The 22,599-nt window shown below is 49.3% G+C and overlaps 1 protein-coding gene across 1 annotated transcript in view; it reads left to right on the forward strand.

The window, feature by feature from the left end:
* Positions 1–5,071, forward strand: part of LOC143926663 (CARD- and ANK-domain containing inflammasome adapter protein-like) — a 5,499-nt gene extending 428 nt beyond the window's left edge. Inside the window, exons 1-2 of the mRNA XM_077450608.1 lie at positions 1–2,705; positions 2,737–5,071. The exon at positions 1–2,705 is cut by the window's left edge and continues 428 nt beyond it. Coding sequence (XP_077306734.1) covers positions 1–2,104 — 2,104 coding nt within the window. The 3' untranslated portion in view covers positions 2,105–2,705; positions 2,737–5,071. The remainder of the gene's footprint in view (positions 2,706–2,736) is intronic.
* The last annotated feature ends 17,528 nt before the right edge of the window (positions 5,072–22,599 follow it).

The following is a 22,599-nucleotide window of genomic DNA, read 5'->3' on the forward strand; positions in this document are numbered from 1 at the left end:
CTCCAGGCTGCTGGACATCCTCATGTCTAAAGGTGAGCGGGCTTGTCGCCTTTTCTTCTTCCCATGCCTTAAAAAAATTGAGCCCAACCTATACTACAGTGTTAAAAGTTATGTCAACCAATTGAACGAATCAGTTGGAGATGGCAGAAGACAGCTGGTGGGGTATCTGTTGGAAAGAGACAAAGACCATAAGGAGATTCGGGTTAAGGAACCTCCAGAGAAGGTTGCTCGCAAAGAGAGTGTGCCCCAAAAAGCAAGTACCCCAGCTCCTAAACCAAAACCACCTGCCAAAGTGAAGGAAAGGAAGAGGCCACCGTCTGAAACCCCTAAGCCGAAGGTCGTAAGTTCTGAAGAGGTTTTCGATGCGGTTAGCAAGGGGGACCTTTCCTTGTTAGAGTCCCTGTTGAAGAATTGTGATGTCAATGCTGTAAATTCATCTGGGGAAACTTTATTGCACGTAGCAGCGTCTAACGGCCATGTTCCCGTGATAGAATACCTCATTTCGAAGGGGGCAAAAGTGGATGCCAAAGATGGGAAACGCAGGACGCCGCTTCACAGAGCAGCCGAGAAAGGTCACGAGGATGCGGTAAAGGTCTTACTCCAAGCTGGGGCAAATATTTATTCCCAGGATGCCGATTCACTGACCCCCCTGCACCTAGCCGTGCAGAATAATCACCAAAACGTTGTCAGGCTTTTACTTCAAGAAGAGGGGAAGCGCTACAAAAACAGGACCAACTTTTTGCACATGGCAGCCTTTATGGACAATAGCAGACTGGTACAAAGCCTCTTAAAGAGTGGGGCCCCCGTTGATGCCATGGATGAAAAGAAACAGACCGCGTTGTTCCATGCGGTTACTGGGGGTCACGAGGCGACGGTGAAAGTGCTGCTAGAAGCTGGGGCCAGTATTGACGCAAGCATAATTGACGCGGCCTTCAATACGAACAACGAGCACATTTTTGGCCTCCTCTTGGAATATTCCAAAGGACTATCCCCAGACACCATGGTCTCCGCCATGTTTAAAGCCGTCAAACTGAACCTTTACGGCATCATCAATGCTTTGGCGGACAAAGGCACCGACATCAATGCCAAAAACGACATCCAGTACACGCCGCTTCTCCTGGCAGCGGAGCTTGGGAAGACGGAGTCAGTTCGGGCGCTCATACAGAAAGGGGCGAAACTGGACGAAAGAACACCGAACCTGAACACCGCGTTACATCTAGCCGTCCAAGCAGGAGACGTCTCCACTACAAAACTTTTGCTGCAGAAAGGCATGAAGGCCAATTTACCAGGTCCCGGTGAACAGACACCCTTGCACGTGGCGGCATTTCATAACAATCGAGAAATAAGCGATATTTTGATCGGCGCAGGGGCAAACGTCAATTCTGCCACTAAGGAGTCAGTCACCCCTTTGCATATCGCCAGCCAGAGGAACAATCTGGAGGTTGTTGAGAGCCTTGTGGAAAACAAAGCCAACGTTAATGCCAAAGACAAACACTTGCGGACGGCGCTGCACTACGCTGCGGAGGGAGGAAGCAACAGTCTCACGCAGTTGCTTCTGAATAAAAAGGCTGACCCTAATGTCCCCGACAAAGAAAAGAAGACCCCACTCCATGTTTCTGCGGCTGCAGGGAATCTGGACGCCGTGGAAGCCATGCTGACCAACAAGGCCAGGTATGGTGCCAAGGACATGGATGGGTGCACGCCCATCCACTACGCCATCATCTCTGGCAACATGGACATGGTGAAGTCACTTCTGAAAGCTGCAAAAAATAAAAATTTAGAAGACAAAAATGTCTGGAGGAAAACACCCTTGCACCTTGCTGCCGAGTACGGCCACAGCGACCTGGTCAACCTGCTGTTAACCAGTGGGGCAGTTATTGACCCTCTGGATGGCAACAGGGACACACCGCTGCACTGCGCTTGCAAATCTGGGCACCTAAAATGTGTGCAGACCCTGGCAAGCTGGTCGCAGGGACAGAAGGCTAATCTACAGTCCACCAATAGCCTGAAGAAGACCCCCCTTCAGGTGGCAGAAGCCGGCACCACTGACGGCCACCAAGAAATAGTGATTTTCCTGAAAAAGAAAATGCTGATTACTAAATAGGACTGAGCAAGGCTGGCCATACATGATACAATGTGAATGCACAATTACTGTACAATCTCCTATAGATTAACCATTAGGGCCCGTTTTATCAATTTATTCCATCTGCATGCAATCAGGCGTCCCTACATAGTTACTGGTGGATCTAAAGGAAACTGTGTAATCTGATTGTATTGTGTATGGGCAGCTTAAGGCCACCCATAGGCACATGCTAGCAGTCTGAACTTGTATTGCCCCTTTCCCTAATGGTCCCCTTCCCCTTATAGAGCATTTAAAAAAATAGGTTATACATATGTATGATGGTGATATTAGCTGCCCCACAGCCTAAATCTTTCCAGATAGCTTAGGGCCCACTAAGAATTCCCAGAGAAGTGCACTTATCTTTTAAATAAGTGTTTCTTGAATTATATACAAAGGAAGAAACCTCTGAAACAGTTTTTAGATCTCTGGGAACCCCCACTAAAATATGTAGACTGTAAAAGTGACCCCTTACATTGGTGGTCAGTGGAGAAATTCCCTCTTATATTGGTGGTGAGGGCTAAAGTGACCCGTTACATCAGTGGTCAGTGTAGAGGTGCCCCTTACATTGATGGTCAGTGTAGAGGTGCACCCTTACATTGATGGCCAATGTAGAGGTACCCCCTTACATTGATAGTCAGTGTAGAGGTGCCCCCTTACATCGATGGTCAATGTAGACTCTAAAAGTGACCCCTTACATTGGTGGTCAGTGGAGAAATACCCTCTTATATTGGTGGTGAGGGCTAAAGTGACCCCTTACATTAGTGGTCAGTGTAGAGGTGCCCCTTACATTAATAGTCACTGTAGAGGTGCCCCTTACATTAATAGTCACTGTAGAGGTGCCCCTTACATTGATGGTCAATGTAGAGGTACCCCCTTAAATGTAGAGGTACTCCCTTACATTGATAGTCAGTGTAGGGGTGCCTCCTTACATTGATAGTCAGTGTAGAGGTGCCCCCTTACATTGATAGTCAGTGTAGAGGTGCCCCCTTACATTGATAGTCAGTGTAGAGGTGCCCCTTTACATTGATGCTCAGTGTAGAGGTGCCCCTTTACATTGATGGTCAATGTAGAGGTGCCCCTTTACATTGATGGTCAATGTAGAGGTGCCCCCTTAAATTGATGGTCAATGTAGATGTATCCCCTTAAATTGATGGTCAATGTAGATGTATCCCCTTAAATTGATGGTCAATGTAGATGTGTCCCCTTAAATTGATGGTCAATGTAGATGTGTCCCCTTAAATTGATGGTCAATGTAGATGTGTCCCCTTAAATTGATGGTCAATGTAGAGGTGCCCCCTTACATTAATAGTCAGTGTAGAGGTGCCCCCTTACATTGATGGTCAGTGTAGAGGTGTCCCCTTACATTGATGGTCAGTGTAGAGGTGTCCCCTTACATTGATGGTCATTGTAGAGGTGCCCCCTTACATTGATGGTCAATGTAGAGGTGCCCCCTTACATTGATGGTCAGTGTAGAGGTGCCCCCTTACATTGATGGTCAGTGTAGAGGTGCCCCCTTACATTGATGGTCAGTGTAGAGGTGCCCCCTTACATTGATGGTCAGTGTAGAGATGCCCCTTACATTGATGGTCAGTATAGAGGTGCCCCTTACATCGTCTATGTAGAGGTGCCCCCTACATTGATGGGTCAGTGGAAAAATACCCTCTTATATTAGTGTTGAGGGCAGAAGTGAACCCTTACAATGTTGGTCAGGGTAGAAGTGGCCACTTGTGGCAATGGTGGCCAGGGTCAGTATAGAGCTGAATTACACATTGGTGGTCAGTGTAGACATGAACCCTTACACTGGTGGTCAATGAACAAGTAATAGTAACAAATAATAGGTTCTGCTGCATTTTTTTTTTTTTTGCAGCACAGCACAACACATCATGCATGGCGGTGCACTGTGATGCAACTGTGTACTGGATAAGGGGTGCTGCAACACACTGTTGCTTGTGCACTTCCTTACCCTGGGAGCATAGTCATGATACTGTCTGGCATCTATCCAACTTTTTAATGTAGAATTTTATTAGCAGGAACCATTGTTCTTGAAGAAAATGTGTCTGTTATTGAAGATTCCCCCTCACTTACTGCCTGCTGAAATGTTGTTAAGATTGCGGGAAGTGAGGGCAAATCTCTCCAACAGAGCCCCAGAGAGCAGTAAAGAACCACCAGAAGTTCTAACCCTTCCCCACTCTATCCACAACTGAGAAAAAAAAATCTAGCTTTTAAAAATAAAAGATACATGTAACCCGACTTGTTTCAAAAATTTCATTTTTAAGCAGTTAAAGTGAATGTCTAGTTAACTGTAGGATCTGAAAAATGGTGCCACCCACTGGCAATACCTTGTGGCAGAGGTCCCTGGATCGGGGCTGAGACAAGGGGTGGGGCAGGAGGGGAAGCTGCCCTGGACACAGCAGAGCAAGAGAATGGGGTAATGTCAGTAGGCAGTAAACCCATTCTATGGCACGCATTAACAGCGGGGGGAGGGGGCACAGTTCTTCTCCCTTGCCCCGGGCACTTGACGAACCTGTATACAAACATATATATTACAACTACTATTTAGCTGTCTGGCAAAAGTTCAGTTTTCATTTAACTGTATAACTAATTGTATGGTAATTATTGTAATTGTTTTGCTTTGATCATTGCAGTGCCAAATTTCATGTGGGGTGCAGTGCTCCTATACAACCAGCAGGAGTCACTGTTGATGTAATAAATTCTGGAATAAATACATGCTTTGCATAAGACAAAGAGCACAGTGCCACCTAATGGTTATGAGAAGACACTACAACTGCTTCCAATCAATACTTTTCTAATGTATCTTTGTACAGTTTAGCACTGTTTACAAATTATGCTTTATTAAAGAAAATGCATTTAAAGACAGATTGGTGTTATATAATCTCATAAGTAGAAGAGTGATATATCAAATATCAAACCTAATCATTGAAATCTTATATAAGCTTTAACATGGTAATGTCATTTTAAAGGTAAAATATAATTAAAATGTTACATTGTAATCCTGCCATAAAGGTCCTTGTTTGGGCACTTCCTGTATCGGGGTGACAACCCTCTGTCACTGTCCCTGTCTCTCAATTACGTGTTGTCACCCCTCATCACATGATGGAGACTACAACTGGTCAATTCAACACACATTACACAGACATGGTCCACTGTTATCACCATCAGGAAACCTGCCCTAAGGAAAACCATGCAGCTCTGCACTTCGTGTAGACAGGAAGTGGCTGCAACAAAGCTGCAGGAGATTAGCAGAATTGAGATGTAAGGAAGGATGAAAAGAAAGGTGTAAACAAATGTTTTATGCAACCAGATCAACTCTCACACCTGTATAACCCCTATGGACCAAAGCAATTTAAATATTTCTGCTATGGGCCTATCTGTCTTATCTTATCTTAAGATAACAAAGTAATATATATATTGTTTCATTACCTAAAGCCTATCTCAGTGGAAAGGAAAAATGCTCCTTAGCAGGGGGAGCTGACCCCAACACTGCAAGAGGTAAATGCTTGTTTAGGGGGCCACAAAAAGCACTTTTTTTTACCGGTCCTCAGCTTTCCCTGGCAGTGGACTGGACTGTTTCCTGGCATCCTCATGTCCTTAAAGGGTAAGGAAGGGTACTGGATTTGATGACATGTCCTCAAAGGGTAAGGAAGGGCATTGGACTTGATGACATACCCTTGAAGGGTATGAGACTTGATGACTTGTCCTTAAAGGTTAAAGAAGGGTATTGGACTTGTTGACATGTCCTTGAAGGGTATTAGACTTGATGATGTGTCCTTGAAGGGTACGGAAGGGTATTGGACTTGATGACGTGTCCTTGAAGGGTACAGAAGTGTATTGGACTTGATGATGTGTCCTTAAAGGTTAAAGAAGGGTATTGGACTTGTTGACGTGTCCTTGAAAGGTATTGGATTTGATGACATGTCCTCAAAGGGTAAGGAAGGGCATTGGACTTGATGACATGTCCTCAAAGGGTAAGGAAGGGTATTGGACTTGATGACATACCCTTGAAGGCTATGAGACTTGATGACGTGTCCTTAAAGGTTAAAGAAGGGTATTGGACTTGTAGATGTGTCCTTGAAGGGTATTAGACTTGATAACGTGCCCTTAAAGGGTACTGAAGGGTATTGGACTTGATGACGTGTCCTTAAAGGTTAAAGAAGGATATTGGACTTATTGACGTGTCCTTGAAGGGTATTAGACTTGATAATGTGTCCTTGAAGGGTACGGAAGGGTATTGGACTTGATGATGTGTCCTTAAAGGTTAAAGAAGGGTATTGGACTTGTTGACGTGTCCTTGAAAGGTATTAGACTTGATGAAGTGTCCTTAAAGCGTACGGAAGGGTACTGGACTTGATTACATGTCCTTAAAGGTTAAAGAAGGGTATTGGACTTGTAGATGTGTCCTTGAAGGGTATTAGACTTGATAACGTGCCCTTAAAGGGTACTGAAGGGTATTGGACTTGATGATGTGTCCTTAAAGGTTAAAGAAAGGTATTGGACTTGTAGATGTGTCCTTGAAGGGTATTGGACTTGATAACGTGCCCTTAAAGGGTACTGAAGGGTATTGGACTTGATGATGTGTCCTTAAAGGTTAAAGAAGGGTATTGGACTTGTTGACGTGTTCTTGAAAGGTATTGGACTTGATGAAGTGTCCTTAAAGGGTACGGAAGGGTACTGGACTTGATGACGTGTCCTTAAAGGTTAAAGAAGGGTATTGGACTTGTAGATGTGTCATTGAAGGGTATTAGACTTGATAACGTGTCCTTAAAGGGTACTGAAGGGTATTGGACTTGATGATGTGTCCTTAAAGTTTAAAGAAGGGTATTGGACTTGTTGACGTGTCCTTGAAAGGTATTAGACTTGATATCATGTCCTTAAAGGGTAAGGAAGGGTATTGGACTTGTTGACGTGTCCTTAAAGCGGGAGTCCGCCGTTTTTTTTTTTTAAAAGCCAGCAGCTACAAATACAGCAGCTGCTGACTTTTAAAATGATGACACTTACCCGCCCAGCGCGCCCGCGATGTCGGCACCCGAAGCCGATCTCTCAATCGTCTCCCGGGTGCTGCCGCCGCCATCTTGGGTATAGGAATCGCGCTGCGCAATAAGGATGGACCCGCTGCCTCTGGGATCTGTGTGTTTCCCAGCAGGCAGCGGGGGACTTCCGGAAAGGGGCGTAGATCTACGCCCCTTTCCGCAGAGAGCTATCCTGGAAGTGGGTGCAGTTACCTGGATTATCCAGGTAACTGCAACCCCCTCCCCCCTGAAAGGTGCCAATTGTGGCGCCGGGAGGGGGGGGGGGTTCCAATGAGTGGAAGGTCCACTTTAGGGTGGACCTCCGCTTTAAAGGGTACGGAAGGGTATTGGACTTGATGATGTGTCCTTAAAGGTTAGAGAAGGGTATTGGACTTGTTGACGTGTCCTTGAAAGGTATTAAGCCCCATACACAGGATCAGAAATTCTGCCAGCAAAAGTCGGATGAGAGCTTTTGGTCAGAAATTCCGACCGTGTTTAGGCTCCATCGGACTTTTGCTGGCAGAATTCCAGCCAGCAAAAGATTGAGAGCAGGTTCTCTATTTTTCGGTCGGAAAAAGTTCTGATCGGAAATTCTGATCATTTGTACAGATTCCGACGTGCAAAATTCCTACGCATGCTCGGAAACAATTTGACGCATTTTTGGAAGCATTGAACTTCATTTTCTTGGCTTGTTGTAGTGTTGTACATCACTGCATTCTTGACGGTCGAAAGTTCAGAGAACTTTTGTGTGACCGTGTGTATGCAAGCCAAGCTTGAGCGGAATTCCGTCGGAAAAACCATCCAAGTTTTTTCCAGCGGAAAATCCGCTCGTGTGTACAGGGCATTAGGCTTGATGACATGTCCTTAAAGGGTAAAGAAGGGTATTGGACTTGATGACTTCCTCAAAGGGTAAGGAAAGGTATCTGACTGGATGACATACCCTTGAAGGGTATTAGACTTGATGATGTGTCCTTAAAGGTTAAAGAAGGGTATTGGACTTGATGACTTCCTCAAAGGGTAAGGAAAGGTATCTGACTGGATGACATGTCCTTGAAAGGTATTAGACTTGATGATGTGTCCTTGAAGGATACGGAAGGGTATTAGACTTGATGATGTGTCCTTAAAGGTTAAAGAAGGGTATTGGACTTGATGACTTCCTCAAAGGGTAAGTCAAGGTATCTGACTGGAGGACATGTCCTTGAAGGGTATTAGACTTGATGATGTGTCCTTAAAGGTTAAAGAAGGGTATTGGACTTGATGACTTCCTCAAAGGGTAAGGAAAGGTATCTGACTGGATGACATGTCCTTGAAGGGTATTAGACTTGATGATGTGTCCTTGAAGGATACGGAAGGGTATTGGACTTAATGACAAGAGAAGGGGGAATTTGGGACTTTGAGTGAGATGTGCATTTAGACAAAAATAGATATAAATAAATGAATTGTACAATAAAGAGGAAGTTTATTCATATACATGGGACATGGTACATAGCAGATATGATGAGCTGATGGGCATATAATAGACATGAAACAAAAATTCTATATTTGCACATGATGGATAAAATAAAAAAACAGAGTATAATGTAAACGCATGATTGAATTAAAAAAAAACTGCATTTAAAAGCTTGACGCGTTTCGTGGACTTCTTCAGAAGTAAGTGCAGAGTGCGTATCTATAAAAAAAATATTCCAAATTACTCAAATGAAAATTAAATTAAATGGGGATGTAGGGTGAGGAGATAACCAAACACCACAGAGTTACTTACATATCAGCTCTAAAGTTTGTCATAGAATGCTAAAACCTGATGGTTGAGGAAAGCTGAGAAATTCCCCCCGGGAGTTGAGTGGGCGTATAACTGCGGGCAGCCAAGGTGGAAACACACCACAAACAAGGGGAGAGATGGGAGGCGTCCATGGTGAGTTGCATAAAGATGCCTGCAAAGGTTCCAATCTATATGAATGTAAAATTAAATAATCAATGAAGTGTATGGTTAAACTTGCAAGGGGCATAAAGCCTAAGTGGGGTCAATGTGAGAGTGAAGGGACAGAAGGAAGTGTAGTAAAGACCACCAGAGACCCTCACACCAGAGCCAACAACAAGTGATGGGCTATAAAAGTGAGATCACGACAGACCAATCCTGTCCGGAAATTCAGGAACTAATTGAGATGACAAAAACAAAGGGGAAAGTGAAGGAAGTGAGTGTACCTGGTGGTCCCAGTGCTAGCCGCATGGCTTCCATGTGTGATCCATGAGGTGTCCAGCATGAAGTGAGGGACCATGTCTCCCACAAGACTTTAAATGCAGTTTTTTTTTTTATTCAATAATGCGTTTACATTATGATTTTTTTTCTGATTTTATGCATCATGTGCAATAATGGAATTTTTGTTTCATGTCTATTATTTGCCCATCAGCTCATTATATCTGCTATGTACCATGTCCCATATATATGAATAAACTTCCTCTTTATTGTGCAATTCATTTATTTATATCTATTTTTGTCCAAATACACATCTCACTCAAAGCCCCAATTCCCCCTTCTCTTAACAATAAATAGGGATGGGGGTGTACGCTTGTTTGACAATATACCTCATTTAAAGTCCCAAACAATCCCCCCCTTTATATTTGGATTTGATGACATGTCCTTAGAGGGTTAGGAAGGGTATTGGACTTGATGACATGTCCCTAAAGGTTAAAGAAGGGTATTGGACTTGATGACGTGTCCTTAAAGCGGGGGTTCACACAAAAATGGAACCTCCGCTTTTCGAAACCCTCCCCACCTCCGGTGTCACCTTTGGCACCTTTCAGGGGGGAGGGGGGTGCAGATACCTGTATAAGACAGGTATTTGCACCCACTTCTGGGCAGCGTCGCCTATGGGGATTTTTAAATACCAAAGTTTGGCGCCATTCCACGAGCGGGTGCAATTTTGAAGCGTGACATGTTGGGTATCTATTTACTCGGCGTATCCTCCTCTTTCACATTATGCAAAAAACGTGGGCTAACTTTACTGTTTTTTTTTTTTTTAAGCATGAAACTGTTTTTTTTATGAAAAAAACGCGTTCGAAAAATTGCTGCACAAATACCGTGTGAGATAAAAAGTTGCAATGACCGCCATTGTTTTCTTTAGGGTCTTTGCTAAAAAAAACATATATAATGTTTGGGGGTTCTATGTAATTTTCTAGCAAAAAAATTAGGAATTTTACCTGTAGGAGAGAAATGTCAGAATTGGCTTGGGCGCGAAGTGGTTAAATGAGCAGGAAGAGATCACAGCAGAGGCTCTGGCCTGAGGCTCAGAAGGGAATTTGAGAGAGGAGCCCTCCGGGGAGGTAAGGGGTAACAAGCTCCGAGGAGGTAAGGGGTAACAAGCTCCGAGGAGGTAAGGGGTAACAAGCTCCGGGGAGGTAAGGGGTAACAAGCTCCGGGGAGGTAAGGGGTAACAAGCTCCGAGGAGGTAAGGGGTAACAAGCTCCGGGGAGGTAAGGGGTAACAAGCTCCGGGGAGGTAAGGGGTAACAAGCTCCGAGGAGGTAAGGGGTAACAAGCTCCGGGGAGGTAAGGGGTAACAAGCTCCGAGGAGGTAAGGGGTAACAAGCTCCGGGGAGGTAAGGGGTAACAAGCTCCGGGGAGGTAAGGGGTAACAAGCTCCGGGGAGGTAAGGGGTAACAAGCTCCGAGGAGGTAAGGGGTAACAAGCTCCGGGGAGGTAAGGGGTAACAAGCTCCGAGGAGGTAAGGGGTAACAAGCTCCGGGGAGGTAAGGGGTAACAAGCTCCGGGGAGGTAAGGGGTAACAAGCTCCGAGGAGGTAAGGGGTAACAAGCTCCGGGGAGGTAAGGGGTAACAAGCTCCGGGGAGGTAAGGGCTCCTGGATCAGTCCACATCGTCACTGAGTATCCTAAACAGTCAGAGTCTCCAGCTGGGATGACCGCGGGGAAGCCGGCTGGTCGCCTCACTTGCTGGAGTGGATGGAAGTGTTCCGCTCTGAAGGGATGCCCGCTGACATGTGACGTCACCAGAGCATAGGGGAGAACACAACGCGTTTCAGAGCATGTGTGAGACTCACGTTGAGCATGCGTGTTCCTTTGTCAAGTGTCCACACTAGAATCACCAGGAGTCACTTCAAATCCTCTCGGAAACTCAGGGACACCAAGAATTGTGAGGTCACTTCAAATCTTCTCGAAAAGTCAGGGACACTAGAAAACACTGAGGGGCACCCAGAATCTTCTCGGAAAGTAAAGGACACTAGGAAACAATTGGTTCATTGGAATCTTCTTGTAAAGTCAGGGACACTATGAAACACTTGGGGTCACTCAGAATCTTCTTGGAAAGTAAGGGAATCTTCTTGAGTAGTCGGGGATATTAGGAATTATGGGGTCACTCGGAATTTTCTCAGAAAGTCACACATACTGGGAAGCACTGGAGGTCACTTGGAATTTGCTCAGGAAGTCACAGACACTTGAAGGCATGGGGGGACCAAGCGCTAGGGATAGGGTTGCCACCTTTTCTTCAAGTCAAATCCGAACACTTTAGCGGCGCACAGCAATCTTTTTTTATAGTATAAACTTTACATATATTTTTCAATTAAATAACATTTCTAATCAAATGAAGTTATTCACAAGAATCCCCCTTTACATCAGAGTCCACAGAGTTCCTCTTTTATATATGAACTCACGGAGTTCCCTTACACTGTAAAGGGGGACTCTGCAGACTCTGATGTAAGGGAGAACTCTGGGGACTCTAACATAAGGGATGCTCTGGGAACTCTGATTTAAGGGGGGGGGGGGGGGGCAGTGAGAACTGTGGCCTCTGGTGTAAAGGGGAACTCTGATGTAAGGGGTGCATTGAGAACCCTGATTTACCTTAGTTTACTCACTCAGAGGCAGGAGAGAGAAGGGGGGAAGACTTCAGTCATGGACAGGGATGGATGGTGAGCTCACTTACCCCTTGGCAGTCAGCACCTCTAATACAGATGTAGCTGAGGCTGCTGGACTTCAAATTTCTGGCCCCCATTTTCCTTTTCTGAGGCACAGCGCCAGGGATTGAAGTGTGGGCAGACAAAGAGGGGTAGGGGTGGGAGGAAGAGGAGCAGATCAAGCCCTCTCTCCTCTCCTGTCTGTATGGGGGGGGGGGGGGGTAATTGGTAATGCTGGCTTTGGGCAGTGTGAAAGAGAGTGTAACAGACACTCGGCTTACACAACTGCAGCCAGCAACTCTGTTGTGAAACCATAGCCTGGTCTGAATGATGTGTCCGGGTTGCAGGTGGTCTGAAACCCGAACGCATGATTCCAAACCCGAACTGTCCGGGTGAATCCCGGACAAGTGGCAACCCTAGCTAGGGACACTAGCTGTTGCTCAGGCAATGTCTGGAAGAATGAGTTCAACTTGAATAGAAAGGGAGATGGCTTGGCTTGGTTGTGCTGGACGTGTATCTAATTCAATCAACAGCAGGTGGATTATCAGTCTTGAACACCAGTCTTGTAGGATAATGGGTTCCAGCAGAACCTTACAAGAGACAGCTAGAAGACTACATGTACCAGCATGTCTGCTGGTCTTGGAGTAGAGGTGACAGATCAGCAGCAAAGCCTGCCCCTGCTATGAAACCATGTAAAAGGCTGGAAAAAATAAAAAAATCTGAGTTATGCTTTAAAAAAAGAAAAGAAAACTCTGACATCATGAGATTGGATGCGTTGGTCGGGTGGCCTCGTGGGGGTTACACGAGTTTGTTGCACTTTGCGCCCGTACAATAAAAAGCCCGATCTCTCTCTGCGAGCCAATGTCCACATTGGCCGAGGGACAGGCCGCCTGAACTTTCCTTGAGAAAGGAACCATTAACCGGTCCCAGACAAAGCCGCTGTGTCCTCGTCCAACAACAATTCCAGAACGCGGCCTCGCGGTGATGTCACTTTTTCTTTTCGGGGGGCTCGATTTTTTTCCAGCGGGAAGCACACAAAGGAAAGTATAGATGTCAACAGAAAACAGAGCCGTCCAGATGTTGGCCGCAGACCAGACACACACATACAGAGCTTGGCCTGTCTGAGCGGATCCGCTGGACGGGGAATCAGGATTTCCAGAAAATGGATATAAGGAGCGCAGAGCGAGCGGACCCCGGAGCGGAGTGCACTCCGGCAAGCACTTGAAAAGCATTAAATAATCACCCTACAGCTTTCTAGAAGCCCTCTGAGCATCCTTCATCTTCTGTTTGAATTGGATAAACATCTTAAATCTGACCTCCAGCCTCCCCTTCAGTCCTTCAGTCTTGCACAGTTGTACAAACTCCGCTCCTGGACTGAAATGGCTTTCCCAGAGGTCACTGCACACTGCGAGCTTCCCACAATGTGCATTAGAAGCTGCAGAAAGTCAGATAAAGCCCCGCCTAATTCCTGGCTGTAGGACATCCAGCATCATCTAGCGCAGTGGTTCTCAACCTTCTAGTGCAGCGACCCCTTGATAAAATTTCCCAAGTTGTGGGGACCCCAAACAGTAAAATAATTTTCGTAGCGTGGGTTGTCAGCACCCAAGGCAAAACAAGTAATTTGCGCCCCTAACCCACGGACATTTAGCACTCTGTTCCCTTCCACTCGTACAGTATTAAAACCCCTTATGGTACATTTTAGGATGTACCAGTCTCTCTTTGTTACATAGTTAGTAAGGTTGAATAAAGACACCATTCCATCCAGTTCAACCTGAGTGAGTGTCTACAATTGTCCCTATCCATGTACATTGCACACTCACATCAGTCCCTACCCTCAAGAAGCCCACAATCCAAGGTCCCCATTCATATACTAAGGCCAATTTTGGACAGAAGCCAATTAACCTACCTGCATGTCTTTGGAGCGTTGGAGGAACCTGGAGTACCCGGAGGAAACCCACACAGTCACAGGGAGAACATGCAAACTCCAGGCAGGTAGTGTTGTGGTTGGGATTTGAACCAGCAACCTGCCAGGTGAGAGTGCTAACCACTACACCACTGTGCTCCTTTATTTCTCTTTTATCGCTCTATTTTCTTGTTTTTTCCCCATCCATCTCTCTCTAGCTGTCTTTCTTGTTCTTTCTCTTATTTTTTCTCCCCCTTTTCATTGGTTCCTCCCCCTCTTTTCCTCTCCCTTATATGTATTCTCTATTTTTATTCCTTCTCTTACTTCTTGGTGGGTGGGGGGTGGGATCAGTGGCAGTGCTGGCGGGGGGATCTGGGATCAGTGGCAGTGCTGGCGGGGGGGTGGGATCAGTGTTCGTGCTGGTGGGGGGAGTTAGGATCAGTGGTGGTGCTGGTGGGGAGTTGGGATCAGTGGCGGTGCTGGTGGGGAGTTGGGATCAGTGGCGGTGCTGGTGGGGAGTTGGGATTAGTGGCGGTGCTGGTGGGGAGTTGGGATTAGTGACGGTGCTGGTGGGGAGTTGGGATCAGTGGCAGTGCTGGCGGGAGTTGGGATCAGTGGCAGTGCTGGTGTGGAGTTGGGATCAGTGGCGGTGCTGGCGGAGGAAGTTGGGATCAGTGGCGGTGCTGGTGGAGGGAGTTGGGATCAGTGGCGGTGCTGGCGGGAGTTGGGATCAGTGGCAGTGCTGGCGGGGGGAGTTGGGATCAGTGGCGGTGCTGGCGGAGGGAGTTGGGATCAGTGGCGGTGCTGGTGGGGGGAGTTGGGATCAGTGGCGGTGCTGGTGGGGGGAGTTGGGATCAGTGGCAGTGCTGGCGGGAGTTGGGATCAGTGGCAGTGCTGGCAGGAGTTGGGATCAGTGGCGGTGCTGGCGGGCAGTTGGGATCAGTGGCAGTGCTGGCGGGCAGTTGGGATCAGTGGCAGTGCTGGTGGGGAGTTGGGATCAGTGGCATTGCTGGCGGGGAGTTGGGATGAGTGGCAGTGCTGGCGGGGGAAGTTGGGATCAGTGACAGTGCTGGCGGGGGGGTTGGGATCAGTGGCAGTGCTGGTGGGGAGTTGGGATCAGTGGCAGTGCTGGTGGGAAGTTGGGATCAGTGGCAGTGCTGGCGTCGGGAGTTGGGATAAGTGGCAGTGCTGGCGGGGAGAGTTGGGATCAGTGGCAGTGCTGGCGGGGAGAGTTGGAATAAGTGGCAGTGCTGGCGGGGAGAGTTGGGATCAGTGGCAGTGCTGGCGGGGAGAGTTGGGATCAGTGGCAGTGCTGGCGGGGGGAGTTGGGATCAGTGGCAGTGCTGGCGGGGAGAGTTGAGATCAGTGAAAGTGCTGGTGGGGGGAGTTGGGATCAGTGGCAGTGCTGGCGGGTAGTTGGGATTAGTGGCAGTGCTGGTGGGAGGAGTTGGGATCAGTGGCAGTGCTGGTGAGGGGATTTAGGATCAGTGGCGGTGCTGGTGGGGAGTTGGGATCAGTGGCAGTGCTGGCGGGAGTTGGGATCAGTGGCGGTGCTGGTGTGGAGTTGGGATCAGTGGCGGTGCTGGCGGAGGGAATTGGGATCAGTAGCGGTGCTGGTGGAGGGAGTTGGGATCAGTGGCGGTGTTGGCGGGGGGAGTTGGGATCAGTGGCAGTGCTGGCGGGAGTTGGCATCCGTGGCAGTGCTGGCGGGGGGGAGTTGGGATCAGTGGCGGTGCTGGCGGGGGGAGTTGAGATCAGTGGCAGTGCTGGCAGGAGTTGGGATCAGTGGCAGTGCTGGCAGGAGTTGGGATCAGTGGCGGTGCTTGCGGAGGGAGTTGGGATCAGTGGCGGTGCTGGCGGAGGGGGTTGGGATCAGTGGTGGTGCTGGCGGGGGGAGTTGGGATCAGTGGCAGTGCTGGCGGGAGTTGGGATCAGTGGAAGTGCTGGTGGGGGAAGTTGGGATCAGTGGTGGTGCTGGCAGGGGAGTTGGGATCAGTGGCAGTGCTGGCGGGGAGAGTTGGGATCAGTGGCAGTGCTGGCGGGGAGAGTTGGGATCAATGGCAGTGCTGGCGGGGGAGTTGGGATCAGTGGCAGTGCTGGCGGGGAGAGTTGAGATCAGTGGCAGTGCTGGTGGGGGGAGTTGGGATCAGTGGCAGTGCTGGCGGGTAGTTGGGATTAGTGGCAGTGCTGGTGGGAGGAGTTGGGATCAGTGGCATTGCTGGCGGGCAGTTGGGATCAGTGGCAGTGCTGGTGGGGAGTTGGGATCAGTGGCATTGCTGGCGGGGAGTTGGGATGAGTGGCAGTGCTGGCGGGGGAAGTTGGGATCAGTGACAGTGCTGGCGGGGGGGTTGGGATCAGTGGCAGTGCTGGTGGGGAGTTGGGATCAGTGGCAGTGCTGGTGGGAAGTTGGGATCAGTGGCAGTGCTGGCGTCGGGAGTTGGGATAAGTGGCAGTGCTGGCGGGGAGAGTTGGGATCAGTGGCAGTGCTGGCGGGGAGAGTTGGGATAAGTGGCAGTGCTGGCGGGGAGAGTTGGGATCAGTGGCAGTGCTGGCGGGGAGAGTTGGGATCAGTGGCAGTGCTGGCGGGGGGAGTTGGGATCAGTGGCAGTGCTGGCGGGGAGAGTTGAGATCAGTGGCAGTGCTGGTGGGGGGAGTTGGGATCAGTGGCAGTGCTGGCGGGTAGTTGGGATTAGTGGCAGTGCTGGTGGGAGGAGTTGGGATCAGTGGCAGTGCTGGTGAGGGGATTTAGGATCAGTGGCGGTGCTGGTGGGGAGTTGGGATCAGTGGCAGTGCTGGCGGGAGTTGGGATCAGTGGCGGTGCTGGTGTGGAGTTGGGATCAGTGGCGGTGCTGGCGGAGGGAATTGGGATCAGTAGCGGTGCTGGTGGAGGGAGTTGGGATCAGTGACGGTGTTGGCGGGGGGAGTTGGGATCAGTGGCAGTGCTGGCGGGAGTTGGCATCCGTGGCAGTGCTGGCGGGGGGGGAGTTGGGATCAGTGGCGGTGCTGGCGGGGGGAATTGAGATCAGTGGCAGTGTTGGCAGGAGTTGGGATCAGTGGCAGTGCTGGCAGGAGTTGGGATCAGTGGCGGTGCTTGCGGAGGGAGTTGGGATCAGTGGCGGTGCTGGCGGAGGGGGTTGGGATCAGTGGTGGTGCTGGCGGGGGGAGTTGGGATCAGTGGCAGTGCTGGCGGGAGTTGGGATCAGTGGAAGTGCTGGTGGGGGAAGTTGGGATCAGTGGTGGTGCTGGCAGGGGAGTTGGGATCAGTGGCAGTGCTGGCAAGGAGAGTTGGGATCAGTGGCAGTGCTGGCGGGGGGGAGTTGGGATCAGTGGCAGTGCTGGTGGGGAGAGTTGGGATCAGTGGCAGTGCTGGTGGGGAGAGTTGGGATCAGTGGCGGTGCTGGTGGGGGGAGTTGGGATCAGTGGCAGTGCTGGCGGGTAGTTGGGATCAGTGGCAGTGCTGGTGGGGGGAGTTGGGATCAGTGGCAGTGCTGGCGGGGGAGTTGGGATCAGTGGCAGTGCTGGCGGGGAGTTGGGATCAGTGGCAGTGCTGGCGGGGGAGTTGGGATCAGTGGCGGTGCTGGTGTGGAGTTGGGATCAGTGGCGGTGCTGGCGGAGGGAATTGGGATCAGTAGCGGTGCTGGTGGAGGGAGTTGGGATCAGTGACGGTGTTGGCGGGGGGAGTTGGGATCAGTGGCAGTGCTGGCGGGAGTTGGCATCCGTGGCAGTGCTGGCGGGGGGGAGTTGGGATCAGTGGCGGTGCTGGCGGGGGGAATTGAGATCAGTGGCAGTGTTGGCAGGAGTTGGGATCAGTGGCAGTGCTGGCAGGAGTTGGGATCAGTGGCGGTGCTTGCGGAGGGAGTTGGGATCAGTGGCGGTGCTGGCGGAGGGGGTTGGGATCAGTGGTGGTGCTGGCGGGGGGAGTTGGGATCAGTGGCAGTGCTGGCGGGAGTTGGGATCAGTGGAAGTGCTGGTGGGGGAAGTTGGGATCAGTGGTGGTGCTGGCAGGGGAGTTGGGATCAGTGGCAGTGCTGGCAAGGAGAGTTGGGATCAGTGGCAGTGCTGGCGGGGGGGAGTTGGGATCAGTGGCAGTGCTGGTGGGGAGAGTTGGGATCAGTGGCAGTGCTGGTGGGGAGAGTTGGGATCAGTGGCGGTGCTGGTGGGGGGAGTTGGGATCAGTGGCAGTGCTGGCGGGTAGTTGGGATCAGTGGCAGTGCTGGTGGGGGGAGTTGGGATCAGTGGCAGTGCTGGCGGGGGAGTTGGGATCAGTGGCAGTGCTGGCGGGGAGTTGGGATCAGTGGCAGTGCTGGCGGGGGAGTTGGGATCAGTGGCAGTGCTGGTGGGGAGTTCTGATCAACCAACTTAGGTGCTCTTGATCAAGTTCATCTGCTGATCTGAGAACTGTAGTGGGGACTGTTAAATGCAACTCTAATCACAGGTATTGTTACTCACTGTGTCTCCAGCTCTGTGGTATCTCGCAGCAGTGACACCTATGCCCAAATCAGGAGATGGGGTCTCCTCCAGCTCCTCCCACTGCACATTCCTCACCAGTCAGCTGACCTCTAGTCTCTGCCCCCCAGCCATGCCGTGAACTGAATGGGCAGCTGCAAAGAGGCTGAGTGGGCGGCCGCGGGCTCCAGGGACAGCCCTGCTGGGCGGCCGTGAAGAGGCTGGAAGAGAAGTGCCCAGGATTCGGTGACCCCTGGAAAATCGTCATTTGACCCCCGAGGGGGTCCCGGCTCCCAGGTTGAGACCTACTGCGTTTTCCTCTCCACCAGTCTAAATGTCCCTGGCTCTGCCCCTTTTCATTCATTGGATTTCAGTTCTATGGAGTCTCAGAATCACATGTGGGCATTACCTAGGTCGGTCCATATGCAAATGCAGACAGCCCGGCAACGCCCACTCCTCCAGACTGACTTCCTCCCAGCAAGACATTTTGATGTTTGCATAACTCCTCCCAAAAACCAGCCCACTGTTTTCATCAGGGCTGAGAGCTCTTGAGAGAAGTACTGGAGCAGGGGTCTGGGATGTTTTCAGGAAGCAACACCCTGCAAGCCCCTCCCTCCAGCCATGATCTGCCTACATTGCATAGAGAAGCACAGAGACCCAGTGATGACATCACTGGGTCTATATTTAATAAAGGAATAGTAGTGGTAAAAGTCCTTGTGGATTTAATTAACTTATTTTTTTTGGTTAATTCTCCTTTAAGAGGGTGTGGCAGGGGGCGTGTCCTATGCCTACATACATTTGTTAGTAGGTGTCCCTCATTCCCATCTCAAAATGTTGGGAGGTATGCTACTGCGGCAGGAAGTGGTTAATATAATCACCTGCCCATCTCACTGGGAGAACTGTCAGTGACAGCTCTGGCAGTGTGTTCAGAGCATGCTATCAGCACAGAACCTCTGACCCCCCCATGGACGCATAGGTATGGCAGCTAGGCGTTTAAAGTGGTTGTAAACCCTTACATATAAAGTGACTGGCCTCAGGTGATACACAGAGATGAAACACATCCTCCTACATAAGTTGTCCATATCCAAGTCTGTAAAGACATGGATGAGCAAGTTTGGGGTGGAGGAACTTGTCTGGCCTGCACAGAGTCCTGACCTCAACCCGATAGAACACCGCTGGGATGAATTAGAGCGGAGACTGCGAGCCAGGCCTTCTCGTCCAACATCAGTGCTTGACCTCACAAATGCTCTTCTGGAAGAATGGTCAAACATTCCCATAGACACATCTCCTAAACCTTGTGGACGGCCTTCCCAGAAAGTTGAAGCTGTTATAGCTGCAAAGGGCGGAGCCAACTCAATATTGAACCCTACGGACTAAGACTGGGATGCCATTAAAGTTCATGTGCGTGTAAAGGCAGGCGTCCCAATACTTTTGGTAATATAGTGTATATCTGTTACGGTAGCAGGAAGAGGTTCACATGATCACAAGCATGTCCCATTGGCTACCAATCAGGAAAAGAGACTGAGAAATCTTGGTGAAAGCTCGGTTAGTGTGCTCTCAGTCAGGGCTGGGACAAGGGGTGGGCGGCTGCCCTGGGCACTGTGGTATCATATGAGGTTTGGGGGCACCACAAGGAGATTGTGGGGCAGGGGAATTGGGGGGGGGCAGTAGGAGATCAGAATTGTTCTAGGAGAGGAAATCTGGGGAGGTGTGCTCGGAGTGGTGACTTGGGGGGATTTGTGTTGAGAGGGGGGATGAGGGGAGAGGATTTATGCTAGGATGAGGGGTTTGTGCCAGGAAGGCACTGTAGGGGGTGGGTGATTTTTGAGGGGTAGAGAATCTGTGCTAGGAAGGGTTTTTTTTTGGTGGGGGGGGGATTTGGCTATGATGGGGCATTGTAGGGGGAGTGGGTGATTTTTGAGGGGTAGAGAATTTGTGCTAGGAAGGGTTTTTCTTTTGGGGGGGAATTGGGCTAGGATGGGGCATTGTAGGGGGTGGGTGATTTTTGAGGGGTAGAGAATTTGTGCTTAGAAGGGTTTTTCTTTTGGGGAGGAATTTGGCTAGGATGGGGCATTGTAGGGGGGTGGGTGATTTTTGAGGGGTAGAGAATTTGTGCTAGGAAGGGTTTTTCTTATGGGGGGGGGGGGGATTGGGCTAGGATGGGGCATTGTAGGGGGTGGGTGATTTTTTAGGGTTAAAGAATTTGTGCTAGGAAGGGTTTTTTGGGGGGGTGTTGGGCTTGGATGGGGCATTGTAGGGGGGTGGGTGATTTTTAAGGGGTAGAGAATATGTGCTAGGAAGGGGTTTTTCTTTGGGGGGGGGTTGGGCTATGATGGGGCATTGTAGGGGGGTGGCCGATTTTTGAGGGGTAGAGAATCTGTGCTAGGAAGGTTTTTTTGGGGGGGGGGATTGGGCTTGGATGGGGCACTGTAGAGGGGGGTGAGTGATTTTTGAGGGGTAGAGAATTTGTGCTAGGAAGGGTTTTTTTTTTGGGGGGGGGAATTGGGCTAGGATGAGGCATTATAGGGGGGGTGGGTGATTTTTTTCCCAGAGGGAAAATTTGAGGGGTAGAGAATTTTTGCTAGGAAGATGCCCATACATCTTGGGGGGGGGGGGGGCATTTGGCATTTCGCCCCCAGTACAGAACCTCAGACCCCCATGGGTGAAAATATGTTCAGCAGCTGGGGTGTAAATCCCCCCCCCCCCAGCCCCGCTGCTGCATATGTGTTACGGCGGTGAGAAGAATTATTATGATATATTTATAGATTGCTGTGATGGTCCAAGTAAGTTTATAACAATATTTCCATTAATAAAAATAAAAAAATCCCATACGGCCTCCTGCAGATTTCCATCCACTGTTTATTTTTTTTAGATGTAATAAAATATATTTTTACAGCAACATTAGGTAATGAAATGTCATAATTGAATGCAGACAAGAAATGGAGTTCATAAAATAAAAAAAAAATAAATAAAAAAAAAAGAGATGCAAAGTTATAAAAGTAAATTGAAATTGTCAGCACAGAAATTCCAATTTTTTTATATATTTTTTTGGAAGTAAATAAATGTTGCGCGGTAACAGAAAACAGGAGTGCGCGGCTCGGGTCTCTGCGGGTTTATGTGTAATCTGAGTATTGTGTGCTGGAATTCTGGCTTAAAGTGACACTAAACACACACAATGTTTCATTTACGTTATCCCTTCTATTTCTGTATGGGGATGACGGCACTGTAATTATTTAAATAAAAAAATTAAAAAAATTAAAAAAAGCAGCTAAGTACCACCCCCACCCCACGGTCGGCACTTACCCCAACTATGGTGCTGGCAGCTTCTCCTGCGTCTCCTCCCTCCTCCTTCTCCTAGGCCAATAGGATCTCTTCTCCTTTCAAGACCAGCTTCGTGATTGGCTGGGAGGAGAATCAGCGTGACAATAGTGAATATTAATTTGCTACTGTCATGCGACTGGGTGGGCCCCCTCTTTTTTGAAGCCTATAGATTAGGGGACCGGAAGCATGGATCGGAGGGCGCGCGCGGGGGGTGGGGGGGGGTGTCGCCCCTGCGTTCCAAAACGTTCCAAAACGAAAAAAAAAAACAGCCTTTAGTTACATTTTGACAGATTCAGTATATTCTTCTGAAATGTATAAAATGTATCAACTGAAATGTCGAAAAATGTAATTTTGTAGCAGGAAATCAGGGAAGTAAATGTATCTCATGTCCTGTAATAGCAGTACCCGGATGTCCGGGATTCTGCTGGACAGACAGACAATGATAGTTTTCAGAGGATAGAGGAAGTAGGAATAGCAGGAGATGGTTGCTGGATGTCACGGTTAATCCTAACAGAAAAGGATTGGGGGAGGGTGAAAAAAAAAAAAGGTGAGATTGTTCGTTCGTACAAAACATTCACTGAGAGATGGTCACAGTGCAACCATGAGACCTCTGATCTGGATATAATATGACCTGTATGGGGGAACTCCGCTTTAGATTTTAAAGCCTCGTACACACGGGCTGAATGTGGGGAGAAGGTTCAATATAAACTGGCCGACATTCATCCCGTGTGTATGGCAGCCGGGTCTGTTTGGCCGGCTTCTGTCGGACAAGCATGCTGGAGAACCAGCAGCCAACCGCCTCCCTCTCAATCAGCTCTCTTAGCCAATGGCAGAGAGCGCTGACTGGGGTGTTCTGGGGGGGGGGGTGTACCCCTGT

Source organism: Lithobates pipiens, unplaced genomic scaffold, assembly GCF_037356315.1.
Source record: "Lithobates pipiens isolate NorthernLeopardFrog02 unplaced genomic scaffold, aLitPip1_a1.2 Scaffold_23, whole genome shotgun sequence".
NCBI lineage: Eukaryota > Metazoa > Chordata > Amphibia > Anura > Ranidae > Lithobates > Lithobates pipiens.